Genomic DNA, 25,964 nt, shown 5'->3' on the forward strand with positions numbered 1-25,964 from the left:
GGGATCATTGTCGGGTACCAGGTGGGGAAATAGAGTTGTGGAGAGCAGGTTGCGAGTGTGGATCTAATTTATACGTGAGACAGTAGATGCACTTAAAGAAATTGTTTGGAAAGTCACTTATTCTCTTTCTTGCAGAGAGGTCGATAAGAAGATTGATATCTTATTATCTTATGTTTGAACTGTAAATATTTGATGAAGTTACACATGCTAGAAGGCCAAGTTAACCATCTGCTTGCGGTAGCTTCATGTTTACTGCACATACATGAGAGTGGTGTTGTAACTCACAGCAAGAGAGCGAATTACCATATTTCCTAAAATGTCAAGTGTTGTCACCAGTTCATTCTTCATCCCTGTTTTAACCTGTTCCGCATTTGTGTTCTCATCTCTTTATTACGTTGAAACAGACAAATGTATTCCTCATAAAGCACAGTCACACCATTATTTACAACCAACATCATTTCACTGGCATGGATGCTGCCAGTGGATTTGCCAATAGAGGTCAAGTCAATTTACATGGTGCTTTGGTGCAAAGCTCGACTTTGGCCAAGTGTGACAACTTAACCAACTAGTCACTCTTGTCACCAAGCTGGCAGCACAACCAATTTTGCAACAGCACACAAATTAATTTGGCTTTTCGACTCTCTGGTGTGACCGGAACTGTTGGTCGCGTTAGCACTGGCCAACAAGAACACAAATCAAACCAAAAAGTTTTAAAATATGCATGTTTTTTCTGCCACTTAGCCCCCCTCTCGGTTCTTGTGTGCCATCTATTCTATAAAATATCTGGCTGATGGGAACTTAATCGGTGATCATCCATTGTGGCTTTCCTTTACGGCAAGGCAGGTCAAAGGGTGACCTTACCCACACCCCCACTCCACGACACCCAACCATCAGCTTCTCATCCCCTTCACCCTCCTCCCACCCTGCTGCGACAAAAGACCCCACCCCACCAGGTTCTAATCCAATTAGCTGTAGCCCTAATTATGCTAGTAATGACTGATTACCAGAGGGGCCATTGTCTGCGTCGTGGGCTGGATGAATGGGCCGTGATTAGCGACTACGCTAGCCTCGGGTAGCCATTAGCACCACCGCACACCTTTTGCAGACCTCTAGGGGAAAGTCAGGGAGCAGAGGTCGCTGTGTGCGGTAATTGTGTTCAGTAGATTAATCGTCACAAGGTTAAATGAGAGATGTAAGTGAGGGCTTGATGGGTGGGTCCAGGTTAAGTGTGTGAGTTGGCGGGTTGGGAATGTTTGACTGAGTTGAGGTGGACATAATGGATCCAAGGTCATTTTTCGTCTAACTTAATGAGGTAGCAACAAAAGTATTAGATTTATTAAGAATGAGAGATGACCATAATGACTTAAGTGAACTGTCATTCATGCTGACATACAATATATTGTCTATGATGTACTGCTTTGGGTTAAATCAATTGTGCCATATGTTGTTCTGGCTAAAATATGTCCTCTCTAATTTGTTCTTCTGACCAGTTGTCTCCGGAGACGGGGCCCAGGCAGGGAGGGACCATGCTGACCATCACGGGTGAGAACCTGGGTCTGCAGTTCAAAGACATCCAGAGCGGAGTCCGCATCGGCAAGGTGGCCTGCAACCCTCAGGAGGACCAGTACATCAGTGCTGAGCAGTACGTTGACGCTATCTATGTCTTCACTTCCACCCCTCACTCTCAGGCTCATTGTTTCAGAGACTCTCCACTCCCATGGACGTCTTTGTCCAATATTGATGTGACACTGAGTGCCTAAGCACAACACTGCAACTCTCTCTCAGACCTTTGTCAGTTAAAAACTCCACTGGTTATACACCTCTTTCCTCTTTCAAACAAAAAACAATTCTTTGCGAGCAGCCTCCTGCTGTGTTTGGTACTGCTTTTCTTGTGCATGTAAATCTCACAGTAGCTGAGTTAACGTGGAACCTTTCATATCACTAATACTCAGAATAATAGCTCAATCAGAATCGAATTACCTCATGTAACCAACAATTAATTTGGCCCATTCTGAGAGAAATTTAATGACATTTGAAGTGGGTGGTACATGTCTTCTAAAAACTCCACAGATGAAAGCTTGTCATGTGAACGCTCCCACTGATTAAATTATGTTTACTGCTTTCTGGGAAAATCTGAATGACGACGGGTGCCGCGGATGAACTAGTTTATTCTGAAAAACGTAGTAAGCAATCATAGCTCCTTGTTGAGTATGACTGAACTCTTTGTTTTAAACTAAAACAGGTTGCCTCATCGCAATACTTTTCTTCAGTAATATCATGGGAATCATACATTTAATTTCATTATAAATGTAAAAAAAACACTGTAAAGCACCGCCAGTGTGACCCTGGCACTGCACTTGTATAGCTACCCAGAAAGATCTGGGCCTTCTGTGAAACTACATGATGAGTCACACTCTTTAATTTATGTTGAATTCATCCAGAAGCAGAGGAAATACAATTTAGGACGAGGCAACATCGGGGGAAGCTCATCACAGCCGGAGCTGTCCTCAATATTCCATTTCCAACTATGTAGCTATCATTTGTACACAAATGCTCCATTTGCGGCGTTTTGCAGCACAGTCCCAGCTGATTTAGTTTTCTCTCTGCCCCCTCGCTAAGAAGGGAACTAAGAAATGTGACTTTTGATCATTTGACGGCCAGGACAACAGAGGGATCTGCGGCTCTCACCAGCACATGGCAGTGACATGTCAGCCTTTATATTGCATTCACACAGAACATACCATTTTTACCCCAGCCCGTGTAGCTGTGGATTAACATTAGGGGATTCTGTGTTAACTTTTTCACATCCAAATCACCAAGGTGTCTACGCTTTAACCCCGTCGACCTCGCAACGCAGCATTGGCCTGTTGCCATAGCACCCGCAGGAGGAGGAGGAGGAGAAGGAGGGCGCGGCTGGCAGTGGGGCTGTCATGCTAATTAAACGTGATGTTAGCCATACGGTGCCATTAGTGGCCCGGTTTCTCTCGTCATTCCCGTGACCCTATCGGATCTGCAGCACGGGAGACAGGCCAGGGTAACGGGACTGACAGCACGGGTCAGAGGTCAGCTGGTGGAGAGAGAGAGAGCGAGAAGGTGGTGCGCTGACTGTTGGGCAAAATGTAGACACACATGTTCTCGCTCTGGCTGTCTCCTTCTCTCAGCTAGCGCTTGTACTTCGTAGATTCCCACATTCCCTGTTTTTGTGACTGGATTTGAAATTGAATTGCAAGAAAATGCAGCACTCCTGGTGCTTCTAGTATTAGTAGGCTTGTCATTCACCTCAGTCATTAAATATTCACCAGATGGATTTGATTCCACATTGAGAAAAGTAGATGATAGCCAGTGAAGAGAAACATAACCTGGTATAACCCTTTTTTATTGTTTTATGAGTAGTTTCTGTGTGCCAATTTGGCATGTGTTTAATTTTTTACCATCACATTCCACCTCAGTTATTTGATTGAGGAAGGTGTAATTTATAATGTTGTCATCGTTACAAATGCATCATGAACTTTCTGTCTTCCTAACCGCGTAATAACAGCTCAATGTAGCCACCTGTCATCTGCGCAGTAATGAGGCAAGTGAAGCTGCAGTCTCTGACTGAGAGCTGTCCAGCATTTTAATGACGGCCCCTGTCATAGTGGGAGACCTGGGAATAAATGAAAGGGGGAAATAAAAACAATGGAAACACACGGCGGCATCGGAATGTGAAATTCATTGTCACCGCAGTTGCCATGGTCACCTGCGGAGAGGATGGAAGCAGGAGAGTTAATAACTCATCTCGGGGAGGGAGGGAAGCTGAGGAGATGTGTAGGATATGAGCTCGTTCAATTAATCAGCCTATCCCACTTTAACCCCCCCCCCCCCCCCCTCTCTCTCTCTCTCTCTCTTACTCTCTCTCTCTCCTTCTCTTCCTCCCTCTCTCCTCTGCACTATTGCCCTTTCTCTCTGTCTCGTTCGTTCTTTCTGGCTAATTAACAGTCAAGTGTGTCTCCAGTGGGTGAAACATGAAGTAAGTGTGTGTGTGTGTGTGTGTGTGTGTGTGTGTGTGTGTGTGTGTGTGTGTGTGTGTTCTCCCCGCGGGCTACACTGCCACTCCTCCCCTCATTCAATCATTTCTCCAGTGGATTTTCATTTGGTCAGCCAGCACCCAGGGCCAAGTACGAGGCTTCTAGTTCTTTAGTACGCCCTAATGCAGACACACACATGAACACGCGCACAGAAAACTCCGCCCTGTCTTGGCACTGCAGATTTCTTCTAGTAGATTTGCTCTGCCTTTTTGTTATTTCTATGAATGTGGCTTCATAAACGGTTTATTATGAACTATTGGTATTTATTTCTGACTTGGAAAAATGGAGCACTATGACCTGTTCTGCAGATCCCCCCCCCCCCCCCCCCCCCCCCACTGTCTGTCCTTCACTTGGTCCCCGTTTGACCGAGCGTCTTATCATCTGAATTGACTGTCTCATTATTTCATTATTAAGCAAACACTGAAAAGAAAACCTTGACATGGATGCATTTGTTTTGGTGGAGAGTGATAATGGAACTCATCTTTCCACCTCTGTGTTCCCCTTTTTTTTCAGGATTGTGTGCCGACTGAATGATGCAACAGGTTACAGGGTGCAGGAGGCTCAGGTAGAAGTGTGTGTTAGGGACTGCATTCACCCCGACTACAAAGCAGTGTCCACCAAGGCCTTCACCTTTGTGGTAAGTGTGCGTGTTGTAAGAGCGTTGCTACAAAGTTACAGCTAAGACAAATCTTTTTTTGGGGGGGGATGATTTTGATCCTGTATTTGACATCTCTGTTGAAGCTCTGCAGCCATTATTTATCCACCTGTCCTCTGCCTGTGTCCCTCCGTAGTCTCCGTACTTTACCCGTGTCCTTCCGTCCACTGGGCCGCTGTCTGGAGGAACAAGGATCACCATTGAAGGCAGTCATCTCAATGCAGGCAGTGCTGTAGCGGTGAAAATAGGACTTCACCCCTGTCGCTTTGAGAGGTGAGTGAATCCACTTTTAACATCATTTGAATTGTTGGCTCATATTTGATGACAATGCCAACTCGTATGACAATTATTGGAATTAGCTTTTTTTAGTCTGCACATGTTTTTTTCACAGCAAAAGTTTAATACATTGACTTGGAATGAATATATAGTAAGAAGTATTTCCACATAAAAGTCTTTTTTTTTCTACTTCATTCGATATCCATCACGTGAATGGAAGCATAGTTGCATAAAAGTTTCAATACTACTTAGTGCGGACTTATTTTTGTCTATACCTTAAAGGTATTGAGTACTGATACCCAGTCCTAGTATTGATAGAGACAGATTTCAGCTTAAACTTCCAGTGCGCTATTCTGGAGGAAGTTTTCTTTTTGGCTTATGCTCCTCAGAAGATCATTACAAGTTCTAGTAATTTCCCCACCTATCTTTTACTTCAGCCATCTTTCCCTTTTTCCTGTGTTTTAATAATTATAGTTATTCCCTGTTTTAAAAGAAAATCACCTTTTTTTTTTTTCCTGGTTGCTGCGTTTGATTTGCAGAAGGTCTGAAAAAATGCTACCAGCAAGAAGATGACCTGCAGTACTGTAATTCACAGCAATTGTGAGAATGACAGTGTAGCCTTTCCCTGGGAAGCTGATATCATTGTTCAGTTGTGCTGTGAATGACTTAAGTGCATGACCCACTATTTGTCAGAGATATGACTATAATTTGGAGGGAACGATATAGTGTTGCATGTAATTGGAAACTCATATTTTTCCAGCTTTAAACTCGTGTTTAAAATACTTTTTTTTTAAATGATTCCATACTTTTTGTTTTTAGAATGATCTGCCACTGTTATCTTACATCCTCACTCACTCTGCAAGAGATTGTGCCAAGATTTCAAGAGGAGGAGACACATTTTATATGACTCTAATTCCTTGAGCTGAGGACTCAATTGTTTCTTTGAGTTCCTGGCAAAGTGACAGAGAACTGAGCTCTGGACTAAATCCACTCATGTATGGTGTCTGGCAGATGGCAGAGAAAAGAAACCGAACTGAAAAAGATTGTCAGTGAACTGAAACACGCACCTATGTACTGAAAGGAATTTCCAGGAAAAAACCTTCACTAATGAAGGTGAATATTGGAACAACAGGGAGAACATGTTTACATTCCTCATACATTGTTCCAGTGTAGCTGAAGCACTAGTCCAGAGTTTCTTGTTTCTCTTTTTAGAACAAATTTCTCTATAACACTGGTGTTTTTATTATAGTGGTTCCCTTCTCTCAGGCAACAAGTGACAGGTTAAACTAATGAGCTTGGACCGACCAAGTTCTTTTTATATCATATCAAAAGAAAAAGTAAAGGCCAATTTAAAGCTCTGAAGCACATCCCGAGAAAGGTGAACATAATAGTCTTGGCCTTTCATTCACTGAGCAGCAATAACCTTTATGGCCAAAGTAATGAACTGGTTGAGTCCATCTCTTTTAATGTGTCTTTGTATTCAGTGGGGCCTCCGCTTTAATCAAAACCTATTTACCCCAAGTCACTCATCCTCTTATCTCCGCCTGCAACCCCATTTCTTTCCCTCTCTTTTCTTTCTTTCTGTATCCCCTCTTGGCTTTCCTTTGTGTGGCCGCAACCTTGTCAAAAATACGCACGCGGCGCCACAGACGCTCTCGGCAGAGACGCTGTTGTGAGAATGGTTGCCGTGGAAACGCAGCACTAGCGGAATGTGTGTTTTTTTTTCTTCTTTTTTCTTCATATCTTCCTTCATTTTTTTTCCCCTTCTATCTTCATTCCCCCTTCAGTCCCGTTTCAGTCTGAGGACGCTGTCGAAAATCGCCTCCTGGGAGACGGCGGGGACGTGTCCGACAAAAGACGCCCGATTCCCCCGGTCTTTGCTTTTCTTTCACCGCTTTCACTCGGCATCCAAACCCGACCCCACCCCATCGCAAGCCGCGGGGATAGAATAGGTTTCCACTCTTTCATCTTCTCCATCATCTTCTGTCTTTCTGTGGATTTCACTTTCACAGCAGATAACGGGGGGAGGATTTGTGTACGGATCAGCTTGTTCTACTCGTGTTCAAAATTTCACGCTGCGCCGCCTGCCATCATGCCTGCACAATGCACACACCCCATTTACTCACACTTGCGGTGCTCTGCAGGATGTTAGCAGACGACGACTGACACAAAACACATACTCGCACAATGTTAATCTTCTACCTGCACGGTGTATTTATATGCAAATTCATACTTCCAAACAGTCAAAGCACACCTGCTCAACACACTGCTGTCTCACAGGGAGCTATCCTCCCGCCGCTCGGTCAGCAGTGTCTCCCCCTGGCAGGGGTAGGGGACGGTGGAATGAGCCACTGGAGTGGAGCACAAAGTTTCTGGCGGCGGTACAAAGTTTCCCAGCAGGTCACAGCTGGCTGCCTGCCTGCTACGGAGGGAGTTACATCACACAGAGAGACGACCAGCCTGATCTGACACTTCAGATCTATCAGCCAGAGAAAGCGCAGGAGGGAAGGAGAGAGAGAGAGAGAGAGAGAGAGAGAGGGAGAGAGAGAGAGCTTTGAAATACAGCATTCTGTGATTCAGGCTGATGAAACCACGGCTGGACAGACTGAAAGATGTCGGCCATGTGGATAGGAGTTATTTAAGGGTTATAATAAGGATTTTTTGTTTTTTACAGTGCACTCACTTCAGTTTTTATTCTCTGCGTCTGTCAGAGAGTCAGCTCCCAAATACTCAAAAGTCCACTTTAAGAGAGGCCTTCCGCAACCTTTTTATGTGACATCTCTTTTCTTTCTCTCCTGTCCTCCCAACTTCATCTCCTGGCCGTTCTAGGCGGAGCAACAAGGAGATAGTGTGTGTGACTCCGGCGGGGCAAACCTCGGGTACCACCCCGGTCATGGTGGACATCAACTCTGCAGAGCTGAGGAACCCGGAGGTCAAGTTCAACTACTCTGACGATCCCACCATCCTCAAGATCGAGCCCGACTGGAGTATCGCCAGGTGAGGACACAATGAGGGCTTTTCCCTCAGCTAGTCCGGTTGCAGCAAAAATTAACCTTTTGTATGAACGTCAAGGATTTTCTGTGTTGCATAGAAGCTTACAGCGATCTCAAAACCCAAGACTGCATGATTGGTTATTTCTCGCTTTTTTTATGCATGTCAACCCTGACAGGAATTGAAGGTGAATAGTTCAGAGGAAGACTTTACAAACTGGGCAATATCGGCATAAATTTGTGTATTTTTCAAGCTCCGCTGCGCCATATAACTAATTCTGTCGGATTTCATGCAAAATGTCATGATTATTTTATTATCTATAGTTCACATCAACACAGTTTCTGATCTGCAATTCTGCTTGATGTACTTCTATAGAACAGATACAAATGCATCAATACATTATTAATACCTGGTGGTGGATGTGCTTTTTTCAAGGAGCATAGTCGACTAAACTGAAATATGAACTCTCTGTAAAATTTGATGAATGTAATATTCTGCAAGCACACTCCCCGGCTGGGTCTGAAAGACAAAACAAATTCTTCTCCATTTTCACACTGTTTTTCTTTTCAAAAGTAAATCTTTGAGAGCAGGCGCAGCAGTAAAGGAGGCTCCTGAAGCAGTGCACTGCTACAGTTGATGAGTTGCAGCAGAGATGTATCTGTAAATATTACTTGACTTATTGAAATGAGACTACATACCCACGGGAAGTTTTCTTGTGCAAACACAAGCTGTGTTGTGGAGAAAAAATAAAAAATAAAGAAGCTTGGAGCTACCAAGTGCTAATGGGCTCACTTGCATGACCTAGAAACTCTTCTACTCCTCAGCTCAGAAATGAAGCCAGCACATACACACAAACACACACTGTTGACTGTCTCATTTACTTCAAAAGTGTAATTCCAGGAACATGTGAGTTTTTTTAATATATATATATTTCTTGTTTTGTAATTAGAGCAACTCTGGCTTGTATACAGTATATTCCAGGTTTTTATTTAAGAGTATCACCTCTTAGGAGAGCCCACATTAGATTTTTCCACCGGACACATTGTCCGTTCAAACAGTCTTAACAATCTACTTCTGCATCATCGCAGGTGGTTGAGGTGAAAATGGGAGCCGCGTTTAAAACTCTGCTGGGAGAAAAAGTCTCTTGTCATGTAAAAGAGGTGTGAGCGGATGAGAAGTCTCATTTGGAATGGCATGAATAAAGTAGTTGAGGGTTGGCTAGGGGAAAGGAGAATGAAAGTGTTGGTTCCAACCTCGGGGGGGGGGGGGGAAATAACCTCGGCACTCGGCTTGTGTTTGGTGTTTCGCTCAGCGCTCCCAGAGGAGGAGGTGTTCTCCAGGCCAATCACGCTTTTATTTACCAAGCTATTTCGTCACCGCGTCCCCTTTCGTGACCCTTTTGACGGGGCGATTTCAAACGGCGCCGAGCCTCCCTTGTCCAAAACACAAATCTGACATGACTCAGACTCGTTCCCCTCCCTTCAGGAAGAGGCTTTTGAGGTGACGACGGACACGCATGCCACTGTGAACATTGCGTGACACACCACTTTGTTTACACAGTGTAGTACAGTTCACTCAGTACACCATTAAAGTGTACACTGTGTGTGTGTGTGTGTGTGTGTGTGTGTGTGTGCGTGTGTGGAAAGGATTCTTATCTTCTCACAGAACTCTGTTGAGTGTTGCTACATATTGATACAAAGCAGATTTTTACTGATCTTGAGCTTTTTGTTCACAGTTTCCTCTACGTGTTCACAGCTCTATCTTATTCCGCCAACAAAGGTGTAACTGTATGTAAATCTCCTTTTGTCTGCTCACTTTTCACACCAGACTCTATTCACCACTTCGACATCTGCCAGGCCTGGGACTGGCTTTAGATACCGGCTCCATCTGGCCTTAGAAAAACACAGCCAACCCCCTGGATGTGGATGCTTTGTCTTGAGGGAACTGTGTCCATGTATATTTACATTTAAGGATGCTCTCGTTCCATCATGGAATGGATGTTATGTTGGCTGAGTAGATCACAAGTCCTCAGCTGCCACTCCTCAGAGAGAAAAAAAAAACACCAGAGCCTCTGAAATGGTTGATATTCACGTAGAAGAGCTTTTCTTTAAAGGCTTTACAGCACTTGAATAATGACACAGAATAAGCTTTTTTTGCGGTGTATCATTGCCTGTCTGAAACCTAGCAATATACCAGCCAGTATCATTTGCTGTTTGTGTTCTTCGGTGCCAGTGGTGACTCACAGTCGCACTAGGCTTCAAGCTTCGCCTTACCCCACTCCAGTTTTTAGGTTGTATGTTAACTTATTTAGCTGCTGTCAGAACACCTCACATCAGATAAAGTTCAGCCTCTCAGGCCAGCAGAGGCTGTCGAGGAGGCATTGTGGGGGAATAGGACTCTCACCCATATTACCCATGTCTCGGCTGGTCAGCGTCACACAGACCTGAATAGGTCACAGGTGTAAAGGTTACAGAACATGTCAGATCACTGACAGCGGTGCAGTCGCTGAGTGAATCTCATGCTTAAAAATATTGCAGTGCAACTTTTAATACGCTGTGGAAATGTCTCCGCTGGCTTTCTAGAGGTGCGGAGGAGAGGCCAAAAGCTTCGGCTCTCAGGAGTAATGCTACATATTCGCTTATTCTTCCCTCCAGCCTCCATATCGGTTTAAAGCCGCTTTTAACATTCATGCAAGGGCTTTAGCGTTGCTATCATTACCTGAAAATGGGCTCCCGTGAATAAGCAGGCGGAAGGTTATAGCAGGAGTGAGCAGTAATGGTATATCGCTTACTGGAGGGGCCTCTTCGACTGATAGGCTGGCTAAATAGTGTATGCACTTGGACCCTGCAAGACCAAAAAAGTTCAGCAGGAGGTGCATGGATGTGTGACACACACAAGTGCACATGGAATTGTTTTAATTTTCCCAGTACTATTGTATTATTGTGTTTGTTCTGATGTATTTACAACAAGTCTTGCCATTTCTTTTTTAGTGGAGGAACCATGTTGACCATAACTGGAACCAATCTGGCCACCATCAAGGAGCCCAAAATGAGAGCCAAGTATGGAGCTGCCAAGTCAGAAAATGTAAGTGGTCGGATCCAGGCACCCACACACAGTTTTTATTGACAAAACAAAAAAAAAGCAGTGACTTGACTTGGCAAGTGAGACGGAGTGAGACCAATATAGACACACAGGTGTCTCTCTCTCCCTCACCCACTTCCTCCGCTGTCTCCCTCTCTGTGGACAACTCATTTTCAGGCAATACACACACTCCTGGGACACGGACGCACACACCTGACCCGTCGGTCAACCAGCCAAGGGCCCATTTTCTGTTTGTTTTTGATGTTGAATTTCCTTTTAGCAGTTTAACCTTTGAAATGTCAACCAGCAATAAAGCAGCTCTGGCAAATCCCCCTCTCTTCACCTAGCACCACGGGGCTTAGCTAACCTTTCTCCCGCTCTTGGCTGAAAGTAAAAATATCCCTTCTGTTTCCTTTGTCAACCTCTCTGCAGTCATTTTTATTCAGCTTGGTTAATGTTTCTGTTGACCTATAAACACAGTTTTGTTCCGTGCCTTTGTGATTTTACACACCCTTCGTGTGTGAGTGTTAATATGTGACATATAGAACATAATGTAAGGCTATAACACGCTGTGAAACTATTCAAAGATCTCTTTAGCCGTGCTGTGTCATTGTAAACTGCTACTGGCTGACCTCTCCGTTTTTTCTGTGAGTCATTAGAGTCTAATTTGTTCTTCGGTGACTGATTTAAGTGTCGAACCCCACAGGGGATTTCCAGATAATATCAACACTGATTACAACACTGATGTTATTAAGCCAGCCTCTTCCTCATTATGTCATTACGGAGACATTTAACCACTCGTATCGCATGACCCTGTTTCAGCCGTTATGTGTGTTTTTGATTATGTATTGGTTAACACACTCTTTTGAGTTATTATTTTCAAATGTACTTTGTTTACATTTCTTGCCAATACTGCAAACAGTGTAAACAAGGTTGAAACGTTGTCTGATGAAAAAAAAAAAAAAAAGGAAATCACCATGTCAAACTTATTTCAGCTCCTAGGCATATTCTCTCCCCAGTTCTCATTCCCTCCTTCCTTGTTTTCACTTTTCCTTTTTCCTGTATGTTCTCTCTCCTTCTCTAGAACTGCACGGTTGTCAACAACACCGTGATGGTGTGTCTGGCGCCCTCTGTGGCCGGATCTGACAAAGGCTTCTCGGAGTCGGGCAGCCGTCCTGATGAGATCGGCTTTGTCATGGACGACGTGCGCTCCGTGCTGGTGGTAAACGAGACTTTCAGCTACCACCCGGACCCCGTGTTCGAACCTCTGAGCCCCTCGGGCATGCTGGAGCTGAAGCCCAGCTCACCACTCATACTCAAGGTAAATTGCCTTGTGCTCCTAGCATTGATCTGTTTTGGCCTTGTCTCTATCTAGCTTTGCTTTACATCCATCACAGCCTTTCTCTTTTTATTCTTCTCTTGACTTTTCTATCTTTCTTTTTTCTTTTTTTTTTCTTCAGTTTCCACTCTCACGTCTTCTTCCTCTGCCTCTACCTTTCTCCTCTCTACGTGTTTTCCGAACATCTTTTCTGTTTTGTGTTGCATTCTGTCTCCTTTCTTGCATCACCTCTCACCTTTTGTTTCTGATGCCTGTCCTCTCTCCTTTCACAGTAGACCAGGCATGTGTGGGGGGGGGGGGGATGATTCATACGTTTGAGGGAATGATGTCAGTCTGGAGTTTGTGGTGGTTTTGCATCAAAGCTTTTCATCGAAGGTTACTCTGTAAAGGTGTGGAATAAATGTCTTAAAACTCACTAGGACTCCAGGATAAAAGAAGGGTATAGCTGAGTGTTAAAGCTCAGTTGACACACTCGTAGAGCAGTAAAAGCAGAGAGCAGCGTACCAGTGATGTTGAGTATTTGTGAGCAACATTAAAAAGCTCAATCTAACAAATAATTATTTTAGAAAATGCTGCAGCGACCTCCCAGTCAACATCCAACACAACTAATAACAGGCTGACAGGAATTTGAAAGCGTCTGCTCGAAACATTCCTGTTCAGAATTTTGGCTTCCTTCTTCCTCTTTCTTTGACTTTTCTTTCAACACAGCCGTCTGTCAGATGTGCCTCAACCTTGAAAGATGTTATTTCTTCGCCTGCTTTCTCCACTGGGGTTTGGAGACCTTTAAGAAAAAAAAAAGAAGTCTCTTCCATAACGCCCCCTTTAATATCAAGTGCAAAGGAAAGTCATGTTTATAAAGTGGACCCATGCGTTGCCATGTTGCCACCTGCTCAGATTTTTGTGAAGGGAGACTTCATAGCCATGTTTACTCTGAGCCATAGAAGCAGTACGCATTTGAATCCGGAGTGCGTTTAGAAATGCTTTGCACCACCCACCCGCTCTGTCTTTTGTCATTTCACCTCTCCCCGTTGAACTTCAAAGACGCAGGAGCGTGAGAGCAAATTATCATGCAATTTCATGGAAAAGCGAAAGCCTTTTTTCTCTCGGCCAATCAGGGTGGAGTTTTAGAAATGAAGACTCGTGCCTTTCTCGCCTGTAACTTTACATATAGCTCCTTAATGAAAAGCTCTGATTGCCCCACCGTGCTCCGTGTAAAGAATTGCAATAATAAGCAGCACAGGAACGGCATCCTATTAAGTAATTGTGGAGAAATTAGATGTTCATCGAGATTTTAAAGCAATAATTAGAACAGTAGCGCAGTTGCACACTCTGCAAAGCACAGTGAGTTAGGATGAGGAGGGGTAGGTAGAGGCAGCAGAGGAGAAGAGAAGGAGGGGATTTCTGTAGAGTGTATTTATTGCACTTCCCATCACATTCTTTTAAGTCTTTGGCCGGCATTTATGCTTGTGCCGGCCCTTATCCACCAGATCATGATCAAATGATCTAATTTCTTATTGGCTAAATGTATTTCAAGTTACATTTTTACCTCTAGAGCAATATGAAAGACTTAGTATTTTATTACGAAGAGTAGAATGTGCACAGGTTTCTCGTATTTTGATGCCTGATCGGTCAGTTCTGTGCAGTAGCACAGTTGCTATGGCTACCTGCAGTTCAAAGTACCTTGCACACTTGTAAGCGCTGTGGCTGAACACCTGACGGACACTTGCCGGTCAATCAGAAACGAGTATGGGGGATTATTGTCAGCATAAATCACAGTCAGTGAATCTGTTTCCATTTATTCTCTGTAATTATTATTCCACCTCAGACTTAGATCTTATGTAAGTAACCGAAGTTTGTGTGTGTTTCTGTTTCCAGGGCCGCAATCTAATTCCCGCAGCCCCAGGAAACGCTAAGCTGAACTACACGGTGCTGATCGGGGAGACGCCCTGCGTTCTCACCCTGTCTGAGAGCCAGCTGCTGTGTGAATGGCCCAACCTGACCGGAGAACACAAAGTCACTGTGAGTAAAACTTTCATATTTGTTTACATTACCGAATGTCCTCCCATCGTGCGAGTGTCTTTCTTTATTAAGTTAACTTGATTCGTCACGCACGGGGGCAGAGCATGGGGCCATCCACGCCAAAGTGTTTGGATTCAAACCTGAAAATGAGCATCATCCATCTCCCAAGTTCAATTTGACTCTCTTAAGTACCTGTTATTTCGTCATCTCACTTGATTTCTTTCCTTGCCACCTCTGGAGCATCTGTCTTTCACATGTCTTTCAGCCGCTCAGCCCATCTTCTTCTATAGGTCCTGTTCTCAGTGCAGTTTCCGCTGTGCTATTCATCCCCCCTCTTTATGTCAATCCACTTCCTGCCTTTTTTATTCATTCAACTCATTCTTTCCTCCCCACCCATCAGACCTAAACCACTTTAATTACTCTAGATTTCTCTTCCCCATTCATATAGCTGCGAGCACACAAACACACACATCCTGTCTCTTACACTGCTGGCACTGTTTGTGACTGTATTTACGTCTTAGAAGCTTTTGATCGGTCTCTTTTGGCTGGCATCCACCTTGGGATTTGAACAGTATTGATATTCAATAGAGACCAAAAAATGGCTAGTGGGCGTGAGAGGTCTGTGTCTATTTTTACCCTCCTCCATTTGGTATTTCATAGACGTAAGCCAGTTGAAGATGGAATAAAAGAAGAAGAAAAAAAGATGGCAGGGGGGGGGGGGGGGGGGGGGGGGGGGGGGACCATATCCCAACGATTTTTTCTTATTCATGTGTTCTGCAAACCAGAACTGTTTTGATGTGATATGGCTGAAAGTCAGATGGGTGTGTGACTGTGTGTGCTTGTATCACTGGATCCAAAGACGGCCCGGGGGCACAGATGTTGCCTCCCCCAACCCAGATATAAAGGGTTTTGGGGAGTTTTGGCCTGCACTTGGCTCAACACGACACAGCTTGGTTTGTCAGTATAAATGCAATGTGGGATTTAGCACTGGCACCTTGCAGCATTTTTTTTTTTCCATCACTATTGGATTTAAAGTAGTTGTGGCCAGATGTGGGCCTGTAGGATTTGTAAGACTTTCACATCTAATGTATTTTCTATTTCATGTAACTCTAAATGAAAATGATTTACAGCTTCAGCTTGGAACCCTGCCAAATACTGCTGCAAACAGTCCCACCTTTTTATTTATTTTTTGATGTAGTTTCAAGATAATGTAACTTTCCTGTGTGTGTCCATCTACTAGGTGCGTGTTGGAGGCTTTGAATACTCACCGGGGACCTTGCAGATCTACTCGGACAGCCTGCTCACTCTGCCTGCCATCATTGGTATCGGAGGAGGTGGCGGCTTACTCTTGCTGGTTATCATTGTGGTGCTGATTGCTTATAAGAGGAAGTCGCGGGACGCCGACCGCACCCTCAAACGGCTGCAACTGCAGATGGACAACCTAGAGTCCAGGGTGGCCCTTGAGTGCAAGGAAGGTGAGTTTTGACAAAACGTGGTCATAAGAGAGACGTGACGTTGACCGCTCAAACTTCACCAGTTACTTCTATAGTGCTTGTATTCTCCTAGGTCCTTTTCATATTTCTCACTTCTTGGTTCTCTTCATCTTTTTACCCAAATAACTCCCATATCCCCAAATAACTTTCTGTAAATTGCTGCAGTTTGCCTCAAAAGCTCCACTACTCCCATTCAATAGTCCTATCCATTTCTCTCCCTGCTTTCTCTTTCACTCTCCCAGCCTCTCGCTGCCAACTGTCCCCCTGCTGTTAGGTGGCAGCAGTGTGTGTCTGCCTGTGTGTGTGTGGGTGTTGGTGTGTTTCCAGAGGAGCACTTTGATCTGAGCCAGCCACCAGATGTTGGCTCTCCACCCCATGAGAGAGCTGCCTGGCTGGCCTCACTACCATCCACACTGCGAGAGGGAGAGGGAGATGGTTAGATAGACATAGGGCACAGAGGTGGGAAAGTGAGGCATGGTAAGGGGGGAGGGGTTTGGCAACGACTGAAGCAGGGGCAGAGAGACTTACACACCAGTACATTAGCATATATTTATTTGGCAGTAAACAGCATGGATCCATTGAGAGCCTACTGATGCCGTTACTGGTTTGTCTGGCAAGAGAGAGAGAGAAGCAGATGGGGAGAAAGAGAGAAGGAGAATACTGATAACTATGATCATCAGACTACATTTGTATAAGAGTCCACTTCACGTGTTGCACTGCTTTAGTAAACCTCGAACATAACAATGTAAATTGATTGTAGTTACTTGTAGGGGTGTCCAAAGTTTACATCAGATCAAGGTGTTTACTGCGAAGCACTAACATGTAGAAAAATCAAAATATTAGCTCAGACCCAATATCGACAGGTATCAGTGTTCTTAAAACAACAAATATCGGGGAAAGATACAAAAAGAGTGGTCAAGTTATTGCAATAGTGACCAAGATATCTTGACTCCCCAAGTATGGGTCAAGCATCACAAAGGCCAGAAACTGCAGAGACACACACGCGCACAAAGTAATCCGCTCAGGGGATGACGGTGTGTGTGTGTGTGTGTGTGTGTGTGTGTGTGTGTGTGTGTGTGTGTGTGTGTGTGTGTGTGTGTGTGTGTGTGTGTGTGTGTGTGTGTGTGTGTGTGTGTGTGTGTGTGTGCACTCCACCTGACACTCAACTCTTCAGGCCCTGCTCTTTTTTTTTTTTTACTTCTTGCAATCACACACACACACACACGCATATAAACTCACACAGTGGGTCAAGCAATGATTGGCTGGGGTGTGTGGCGGTGAGTCCAGGTGCCCTGACCCTGTCTGTCCCCCACTGTCACCACTGTCTGGAAGACGACAACAGGATGGATGGAAGGAGAGGGACGGAGCGAGGGAGATAAATAAGGCAGACAACTTGTGAGAGGAGAAAGGGAGGGGAGGTGGGCACTTAAGAAGGATGGATCGGAAGATTAGGAGAGAGGGGAAAACAAAAGGGGAAGCAGAAAGCACTGAAGAATAAGAATTTTAAAAAGGAGAAAGAGAGAGAGAAGGAATTTGATAGGATAGCGGGAGATAATTCTGGAATAATAATACTAATAGAATAATAATATTTCGGTTCAGAAGGAGATGGGTGCAAAAGTAAGAGGACAACATGGAGTAATAAGAAGGGAAGTGGTTAGAATGTGTCGGGGAAAAGATTAATGAGGTGGAGTGAACAGCAAACAGAAATTGAACAGATAAGTACAAATATTGAATATATATAGATGAAAGAAGTGAAGAGAAGACATGCATCAGGGTAGAGAAAAGAGTGGCTGATAAGAGATGCATAGAGAGATGGATGGCATGAGTGAGCCAAACTAACAGAAAGATGGAGGGATGTAGCAGAGGAGAGGCAACCATAGGGGGGAGAGAGGTGACCTCTAAGATGACACTTTGAAGGGAAGAAAGAGGGAGAAAAAGAGAGATAGGAAGAGAGGGATAGGGTGACACAAGCCATCTGTTAGTCTGGGCTTTGGTTCATTATTTGTTTGGGTTGTGTATCCATGTGTTGGTGTATTTTGGGTGACACTATAGGGCACACACACAGTCGAGGTAATGGAACCGTAAAGCTGTATATTTCATTCCTCAAGGGAGTTTCGTATGTATAAAATAGAATCAAGGCGGTACAGCAAAAAAAATATGCACTATTGTATGGGAAGTGAGCGAGAGAATGGATTTGATCCCATTTGTTCCCTCTAGATGTGACTTGTGAAGCCACTGGAGTATACAGAACAGGGTCAGAACACACACTCGTAGGGAATGGAAAATGTGTAAAAACACTGACACATGCACTCACATTAATCATCTGGGCACTATGTGTTCAGCTGTGGGGCAAGACAGGAAAAAGTGTGTGTGTGTGTGTGTGTGGGGCTGCTGTAGTACAAGCGTGTGTGGTGTGTACTCACAGGCTCATGTTCCTGTTCCTGTGTGCACTTCCATCCTGAACTCCCCTCCAGCCACTGAGAGTCATAACACTTTCCTCTCTCTCCTCCTTCCCTCCATCTTCCTCTCTGCTCTCAGCATTGAGCGATCACATAATGCTGCTTTTCACAGCTACTCCTCCACACGCCTCCGCCGTTTCCTCACTTTCACCTGTGTTGCCTTTTTCCACTTTAAAACATGCTGTTTCAGGAAATCATATTGATTGAGGCATTAATAGTAAAAGTCCAGATAAAGACTGGCTCTAGTCTAGAGTTTATTTCAACTTTTGCATGTGCTATAATTTGTATTATCTGCACCACAGCTTTTCCATTCTTCTCTTTTTTGTATCCTTTTAACGGGATAGTTTGGGTGTTTTGAAGTGGGGTTGTATGAGGTACTTATCCATAGTGAGTGTATTGAACAGGTACCTGCAGGCGGGTCTTTTAGCTCTGCCATTTTATTAGCACTCGCCATGGTGTGACTGACTCGCACGCCAATCCGCTTGTTGTGTAAACCTCAACACCTGTTGCTGACAGTGTATTGCTAAAGGCACCAATCTTGACCATGAGCGGTTAAGGATCGATTAACAAGCTATTGGGTCAGAAGAAAAAAACAAATGCTAACATACATAGGAGTAAAGCAATGTGCCGCTGTGGACGGGAGCAGCAGCAAAACATATGTAAGCCACCAAAAAGAAAGGCTAGATAAAAGTTTGTTTACGCTTTTTTTAAAACTATTTTCCAACGGGGAAGTGAACTGAAAGGGAAACCTTTTTGTGTGTGATGCCTTTGAAGAGAGTGGACAAGTTTCACTTTTAGTTCAGTTCAGTTCACTGTCTGAAATGGCTATCTGACGGCAGGACAAAGCGGTGAAAATATTAATACTAAGTATAGTGTACACACTGCTATCGTGCTGATTCTCCTGTCTCGAAACTGGGGGCATGCCGACCGCCATCTACTGTAGGTAATACACTGACTATGGATAAGCACCTCATACAACTGCAATTTATAACACCCAAACTATCCCTTTAACGTTTGAAATCTGAACTTACCAATTATTTGGGAAGAAAAATATATTAATCATTACGAGAGAACACAAATTAGAAATTGGAGAATTAGTGATAATTCCCAACTTTCACCTCTAAATATTTGCTTTTTTGCTTGATGGTGTTTCAAGACATTCCTATTTCCCAAGAAATTCCTTTTCTGCACTTGAAGAGATGCCTTTTACACGTATAGAAGCAGTGGTTTGTTTAGGATAAATAGCGACCAGAGCAAGTAAAACAGGCCTCAGTCATTTAGTGTCTTTAATTTGTGTTTTGTGTTGGGACTCTGCTGACAGAAAGCTAAATGTAAAATGAAAGACTGATTATAAGTTGTCATCAAAATCAGGATATCAGTGTTGAAGACAAAACAAATCCTGTATAGTCCGGTAAATATCCGGTAAAGTCTGTATTCAATCTTTATGTCGCCTGAAACTAAGTTGAAACTTTGAGTAAGACAACGTTCATGACATATTTCTATTTTGCGCAGCCTTTGCGGAGCTGCAGACCGACATCCATGAACTCACTCAGGAGCTGGACGGAGCAGGAATCCCCTTTCTGGACTACCGTACCTACGCCATGAGAGTCCTCTTTCCTGGGATTGAGGACCATCCTGTGCTTAAGGAGATGGAGGTACGGGTCAGTAGAGAGCAATTCACTCACATTCAACACCCACACACACACACACACACACACACACACACACACACACACACACACACACTGGGTGAATGAAAGTTGTACCGAATGTCTGTTTGTATATGTCATTAGAAATTTAACAAAAAGGAAATGTTAAGCAATGACTTTGGTGCATAGTGGAAATAGAAAAAGAGCCAAATTCGTCACTCTGGAGTGTGATTCATATTTTGGGAGAACAATATGCCTTTAAGTCTAGTGGAGATTTTAGTTCTGTGCCATGGGTTGCTCCGTATAGGGTTTAGAGGAGTAACATTGAACAGTAAAGAGCTCAAAAAAAACAAAACAATACAAATTATGTATTTTAGAGACTTGATTTGGTAAGGTAAGAATCTCCATTATATCAGAGGTGAACTATCTGAATGTGTCCACCGAACGTCTTTCATCTTAAGCAGTTCCGTAGTCGAGGGGTCGAGGCAGAAGTGGCTTCAAGGCAAAACTAGTACCAAAAAAATAACTTTGATGAGAGAAACTCTCAGGGCAAGCTCGAGTTTCATGTAATGCAGTGAAGGGACCGATCTTCTTCGGGGAGTGAGCAACGTTCGTGCTCCACTAAGACTTGGTAAAAGTGCTAGATTGCCTCTACAGGATCAAACCCGTTTGAGGCTTCTGAAGAAGCAATGTTTACACGTTCAATAAAATCCTCTCCCCGCCACAACTGCTCCTTTTTCAAGAGGGAACACTATCGCTCACGTAAAGCCAGGCTGTGTGGATGCGCGTAATGCAGCATGCACAACTACCTCCATCATTTCTCTGTATACATTAGACTCTCACACATACATCACAAGGAGATGCACACTAGCGCTCCGCTGACATGCATGTATGCTGGCGGCTGCAGGGGGGGGGCTTTGAGACATGCAGTATCTGCTCGCGCTATCAACTGTATTCCAAAGGGATAGTGTAGCGCGACATTGGATTTTCATTTGTATGGCCCAGGCAATCACAGGCCACAGTAGTGCGCTAGCAAGCAGATCAATTTCTTATTACAGCATGAAGCTCACATTCTGACTTCAAGCCTCCGTTTCTCTCCCTCAGAGGGGGAGACCTGGCCGTTACTTTGAGAGAAGAAGAGAGTCGGTGGGGCGGGCGGGGGGGGGGGGGAGAACTGGTAATTGGGGAGAGCATTGGGAAAATAATAGGTAGAATGTGCAAACCCTATAATCCTTGTTTTATGGATGCAACTGTAAGCTGATTTTCCCTGTTTGTAGATACATGTGTTGTGAGTGTCTCTGCATGTGTGCACATGTGGCCCTTTTACCAATAGACCCCTCATCTAATATTCCTCATTCTCACTCATACTCATGAACTCAACTATAACTCACATCTTCCTCTTCATCCTGATCTCAACCTTTTTTATACGCCCACTCTTTTCTCTACCTCCCTCCCACTAATATTCTGCCCTTTTTCCTTCTTTGTACCTTTTCTCTAATGCCTCCTTCCTTTCACTTCTCTTTCTATCTTCCCTTCTTCTAACTTTCCATCCCTCTCTTGCACTACATTCCCTCCTCCTTTTCCCACTTTATCCCCCTTACCTTTCTGCTTCCTTAATCTACTTTCACTCCCTTCCTCCACTCTTCCATCCCTCGCCTCCTCTCCTCACACTCCTCCTCATCATCACCTCTGTGCCCTCCTCTCCAGGTCCCCGCTAACACGGAGAAGGCCCTGACATTGTTCGGCCAGCTGCTGACCAAAAAGCACTTCCTGCTGACCTTCATCCGCACCTTGGAAGCACAGCGGTCCTTTTCCATGCGAGACCGGGGCAACGTGGCCTCCCTCATCATGACGGCGCTGCAGGGAGAGATGGAGTACGCCACGGGCGTCCTCAAACAGCTCCTGTCTGACCTCATCGACAAAAACCTGGAGAGCAAGAACCACCCGAAGCTTTTACTCAGGAGGTACGAAAACAGGGAGGGAGACAGAGGGGCTGAAACTGGCTCGGACAAAAACATGTCACACAAAGCACGGCTAGTTTCCCCACTGGGGGTTCAAGTTTGAGGTTACGTCCATTTAGTTTATCATACTTCTCACTGGTTTAGGGCGTCCTTGAGAGGAGGCACCCCACTGACAGTGGGCACCTTGAGTATTCAGCCTTCAAAAAACTAAAAACTTCATACTTGTTCTTGTTCCCTATTTGATGTGTCGTCATGTTATCATGGCAGTTGTAATGCACATGACAACCCAAGCAGATAGTTATACTCTTGCTAAAATAGGAAGAGAAATTATGCCAAAATTATAGAAAATAGAAGATGATGCTCTGTGAGAATGTCAAGTGATTTGTTTTTTCTTGTACAGCTGACGTTATGGAGCAGGGAGGCAGGGGACTGGGGACTGTAGCTTTTAGAGGCCTATGTGACGTTACCTCGTCTCTATCTCTCAACCTTGTCCCTGTCAGAGAGGATTACACCCCTGAGCGCGCACACACTCCCAGTGGAGCTGCAGTCACACACTTCTCGATCCTCTCTCACCCCCACACTGTTAGAAAGGTAGAGAGGGGAAAGGTACGAGGCATGGAGGGGATGTAAAGGGAAACAAGAGGAGGATTTACAAGGGAGAGTGTGAGGGATAGAGAGAGAATTGATCGGTAAAAGGGGAAATGAGCAGCAGTGGAAGGAAAGAATATGACGTGAAAGAGGAAAAGGCAACGAGACAAAGGTGGATGGAGAGACATGGTGATTGACAGAAAGAGAGGGCCAAATGTCTTCAGGGACACTTGGGCTGAAGGCAAATTGATGGAAGGAAAAACATGTGGGGGGGGGTAGAAAGGATGTAGGAAGATGCAATATGGTGAGAGAGTAGATAGGCAAAGAGAGGAAGAGGAGGAAAAATGAGCTACTGCAGACAGTGGGACAGGAAAAGATACACGTATTTAAGGAAAGACACAATTAGAGAGAAAGGGCCTGTCTCCAAATAAATTGGAATTAGACATTAAATGATAAAAAAAAAAAAAAAAGTTATGTTTTTTTTCTCTCCTCCTTTTCCTCTGAGAGATATTTAATTAAAAATCTAATCAAATAAATGACTCTCAGCCAGTGTGTCTGTGTGAAGCCTTTTCCAATCCCCTCTTGGGGCGTACGGTTACAACGCGCTGTCCCTGCTAACTACACTAGCCTCGGGAGCTGGCGTTAATAAGCTCGGCAATTATTACACAGAGTTCACCCTGGTTTGGTCTTTTTCCTGCAAAAGATAGACTTTAGAACATTTTCATTTTTAGACATGTACACAGCAAAGCAAAATACTTAATAATCTGCTCCCAGTTGAGTTTTCATCCCCTACGGAAAAATGACACTCTTACATTGTGTGCATTTGGTGTGATTGGCACATTATTGGCTCACACTCGGTGTATTTGGCCAGGAAAGCTACAGCAACTCTTTGCGTAGTGCACGGTTAACATCTTTCTAACGAGGGGTGCCGTGACACGGTTTCCCTGAATGAGATGATGTTACAATTCGCCCACTATCATGTCCTGACATGGCCAAAAGCGTGTTCTGTCCAGGTGTATTCGCCTCCATCGTCCTCCATCCCTCCGTTCCCAGTTGCCTCGTCCTTGATCCGCTATATTTCGCTGACAGCCTTGAAAAAAGAAAACTGCTCCACATACATCAAACAAAAGTCAAACAGGGAGGCATGCGGAAGCGTAGGAGTTCACGTCTCGTTACTGCTACAGGCCCTCGCTGGTTTCACCTGCACATTGGCCTAGTTTCCTGTGTTTCCCTTTATCGCCTTACCACTACTCAGTTGTCATGAAAAAACTGAATTTCTGTGCAAAGTCGATAAGAAAATATATTGCTATGGTGTCATTTCTCGACAGAATATGCCTTTCTTCACCTCTTTGCACATGGTGCCTCGCTAATGACACAAAGACTAATGTTTACAAGAAGTGTGGGAATGTGGCCCAGTTAGACAACCCAGTAACCCAGCAGAAGGCTCCCTTGTACACCCCCCATTTATCAAGGAGACAAAAAAAGGGCTGGATAATTAAGCAGTCTTCCTGTTTCTTCCTAATGTGAAAAGGAAGGATGGTGGAAAGCGAGGAGGTAAATCTGAGGACGATGACGGAGTGGGAGAAATAATCACTCCCCCCCCCCCCCCCACATACCGTTAGTGCCGGTCTCCCTTTCAGCTGTTTAACAAATTAGACGCAATAAGTCCGTTAATTACAATGCCTTTTAATTGCTCTGTTTTCATTTGCTGGTTGTTCACGTGTGTCTTCTCAAGAGCGTGCACGTGCAGAGGTTCCCCTCATTACACGGCAGGTTTGTGATTAACGAGAGAAGTTAGTGAATTATACTAATTGCTGTATTTCTAATGAAGACGAGTGGCTTTGCTTGAAGGGGGGGGGGGATGTGTGTGTGTGTGTGTTGGGGGGGGGGGGGTTGGTTCGAAACAATGAAAGAAATGAAGGGGTTTGTTTTTGCCAAGTTAATTTGTTTGCATGTGATGATGGGGGGAGTGAAGGAGAGCAAGGGAAAGGGCTCAGTTGTTTGAAGGCGAACCGCACGACGATGATAATGCTGCGTGTTCTCTTTGATGTGCGAGCGTGTCTTAAACGCCCTTTCCCCCTATGATGAAAGTGTTGGTTTATGCCCAGAGATTGTAGCCGGGGAGGGGAGCTTGAAACAGGGAGGGGCGGGTTAGGATGACTCCAAAAACCTCCCAGGGTCTTGTGCCGAGGTTTATGTGCTGCTTGGAAAAAGGTCTTTCTCCCTCTTACTCTTCATTCCCATCCTTTAACTGTCACTCTCTAATTTTTCTTTTTCTGTTATTTCTCTCTCACCCTTCACCATCTCCTTTCTCTTCCCCTTCCCTCCACCGCTTTCCCAGGACGGAGTCGGTCGCTGAAAAGATGCTCACCAACTGGTTCACCTTCCTGCTTTACAAGTTCCTCAAGGTAAAATTGTCACACACACACACACACACACACATATGCACATAGACACACACAACTTTTGAAGCAATACTAAAACCGCTGCGGTTTGAGAATAGAGAAATGCCTCTCTAACACACATACACATTCACAGCTGCAGCATTAGATAAGGGAGAGGCAGCAGGCTACCTATCCCTTACCTCTGCCTTTCATGTGGTAAATTCTCCTTTCTCAGAATTGAGGAAACTGTAGTCTGAGGCGCTGTTCAGACACAGCTGGTCATGTTGTTGTGATCGCCGTAGCCCGTTGCAATAACCTGTCCTCTCTTTGTGTCCCTCGCTGGAATTCTTTTACAGCCAGGAACGTGTGTGTGTGTGTGTGTGTGTGTGTGTGTGTGTGTGTGTGTGTGTGTGTGTGTGTGTGCATGTATGCATGCCTGCCTCTGTGTTTGTATCTCCCTTTAGTGCTTTGGGGCTTAGCATAAGAGGAAAGCAGAGATCTTACACAAATGCATTCTCTCATTTCTCTGTCTGCCTGTCTCTCTCCGTCTGTATGTTTTCTTTCTCTTTTTGAATTCTTCTCCCTCTGATATGGAATCAGAGAGACTTATTGAGGCTTAAACTGTGCTAAATTCTTGTTTCCACACACACATTCTCTACATTCAAACATTGCTGCAGCTAATCAGTTAGCAGCGGGGCCTTAAACCCCCGCCAGGACAGCCATTCTGTAGGACAGTGAACCAGCCAAGCCCCCGGGGGGGTCCCAGTTAACATCTGTGTGTGAGTGTGTCCGTTTTGGGTGTGCATGAATGTGTGTGTTTTGGCTCAGGACTTGACAGCCAGAGTTGGGTTCAGAGACAGGGGAGTGGGTCAAAGCTGTTAGGGAACTTCAGACGAGACAAAAACGACGGAGAGAGGACAGGAAAGGGTGAAAGGATGTAGAATGACAACGGTCAGAAGTGGTTGCGGATGGTTGAGAGGAAGTGTTGGGGATGTGAAAAAA

General features: G+C 44.6%; 1 protein-coding gene across 1 annotated transcript in view; it reads left to right on the top strand.

The window, feature by feature from the left end:
• plxna1b (plexin A1b) overlaps positions 1-25,964 on the top strand; it is a 176,940-nt gene that overhangs the window by 141,313 nt on the left and 9,663 nt on the right. Inside the window, exons 13-23 of the mRNA XM_079186674.1 lie at positions 1,491-1,642; positions 4,581-4,704; positions 4,859-4,995; positions 7,828-7,995; positions 10,980-11,073; positions 12,155-12,391; positions 14,285-14,428; positions 15,669-15,903; positions 19,893-20,035; positions 21,737-21,993; positions 24,920-24,986. Of these exons, the coding sequence (XP_079042800.1) occupies positions 1,491-1,642; positions 4,581-4,704; positions 4,859-4,995; positions 7,828-7,995; positions 10,980-11,073; positions 12,155-12,391; positions 14,285-14,428; positions 15,669-15,903; positions 19,893-20,035; positions 21,737-21,993; positions 24,920-24,986 (1,758 nt within the window). The remainder of the gene's footprint in view (positions 1-1,490; positions 1,643-4,580; positions 4,705-4,858; positions 4,996-7,827; positions 7,996-10,979; positions 11,074-12,154; positions 12,392-14,284; positions 14,429-15,668; positions 15,904-19,892; positions 20,036-21,736; positions 21,994-24,919; positions 24,987-25,964) is intronic.

This window comes from Pholis gunnellus (assembly GCF_910591455.1).
Source record: "Pholis gunnellus genome assembly, chromosome: 3".
In the NCBI taxonomy this organism is placed as follows: Eukaryota; Metazoa; Chordata; class Actinopteri; order Perciformes; family Pholidae; genus Pholis; species Pholis gunnellus.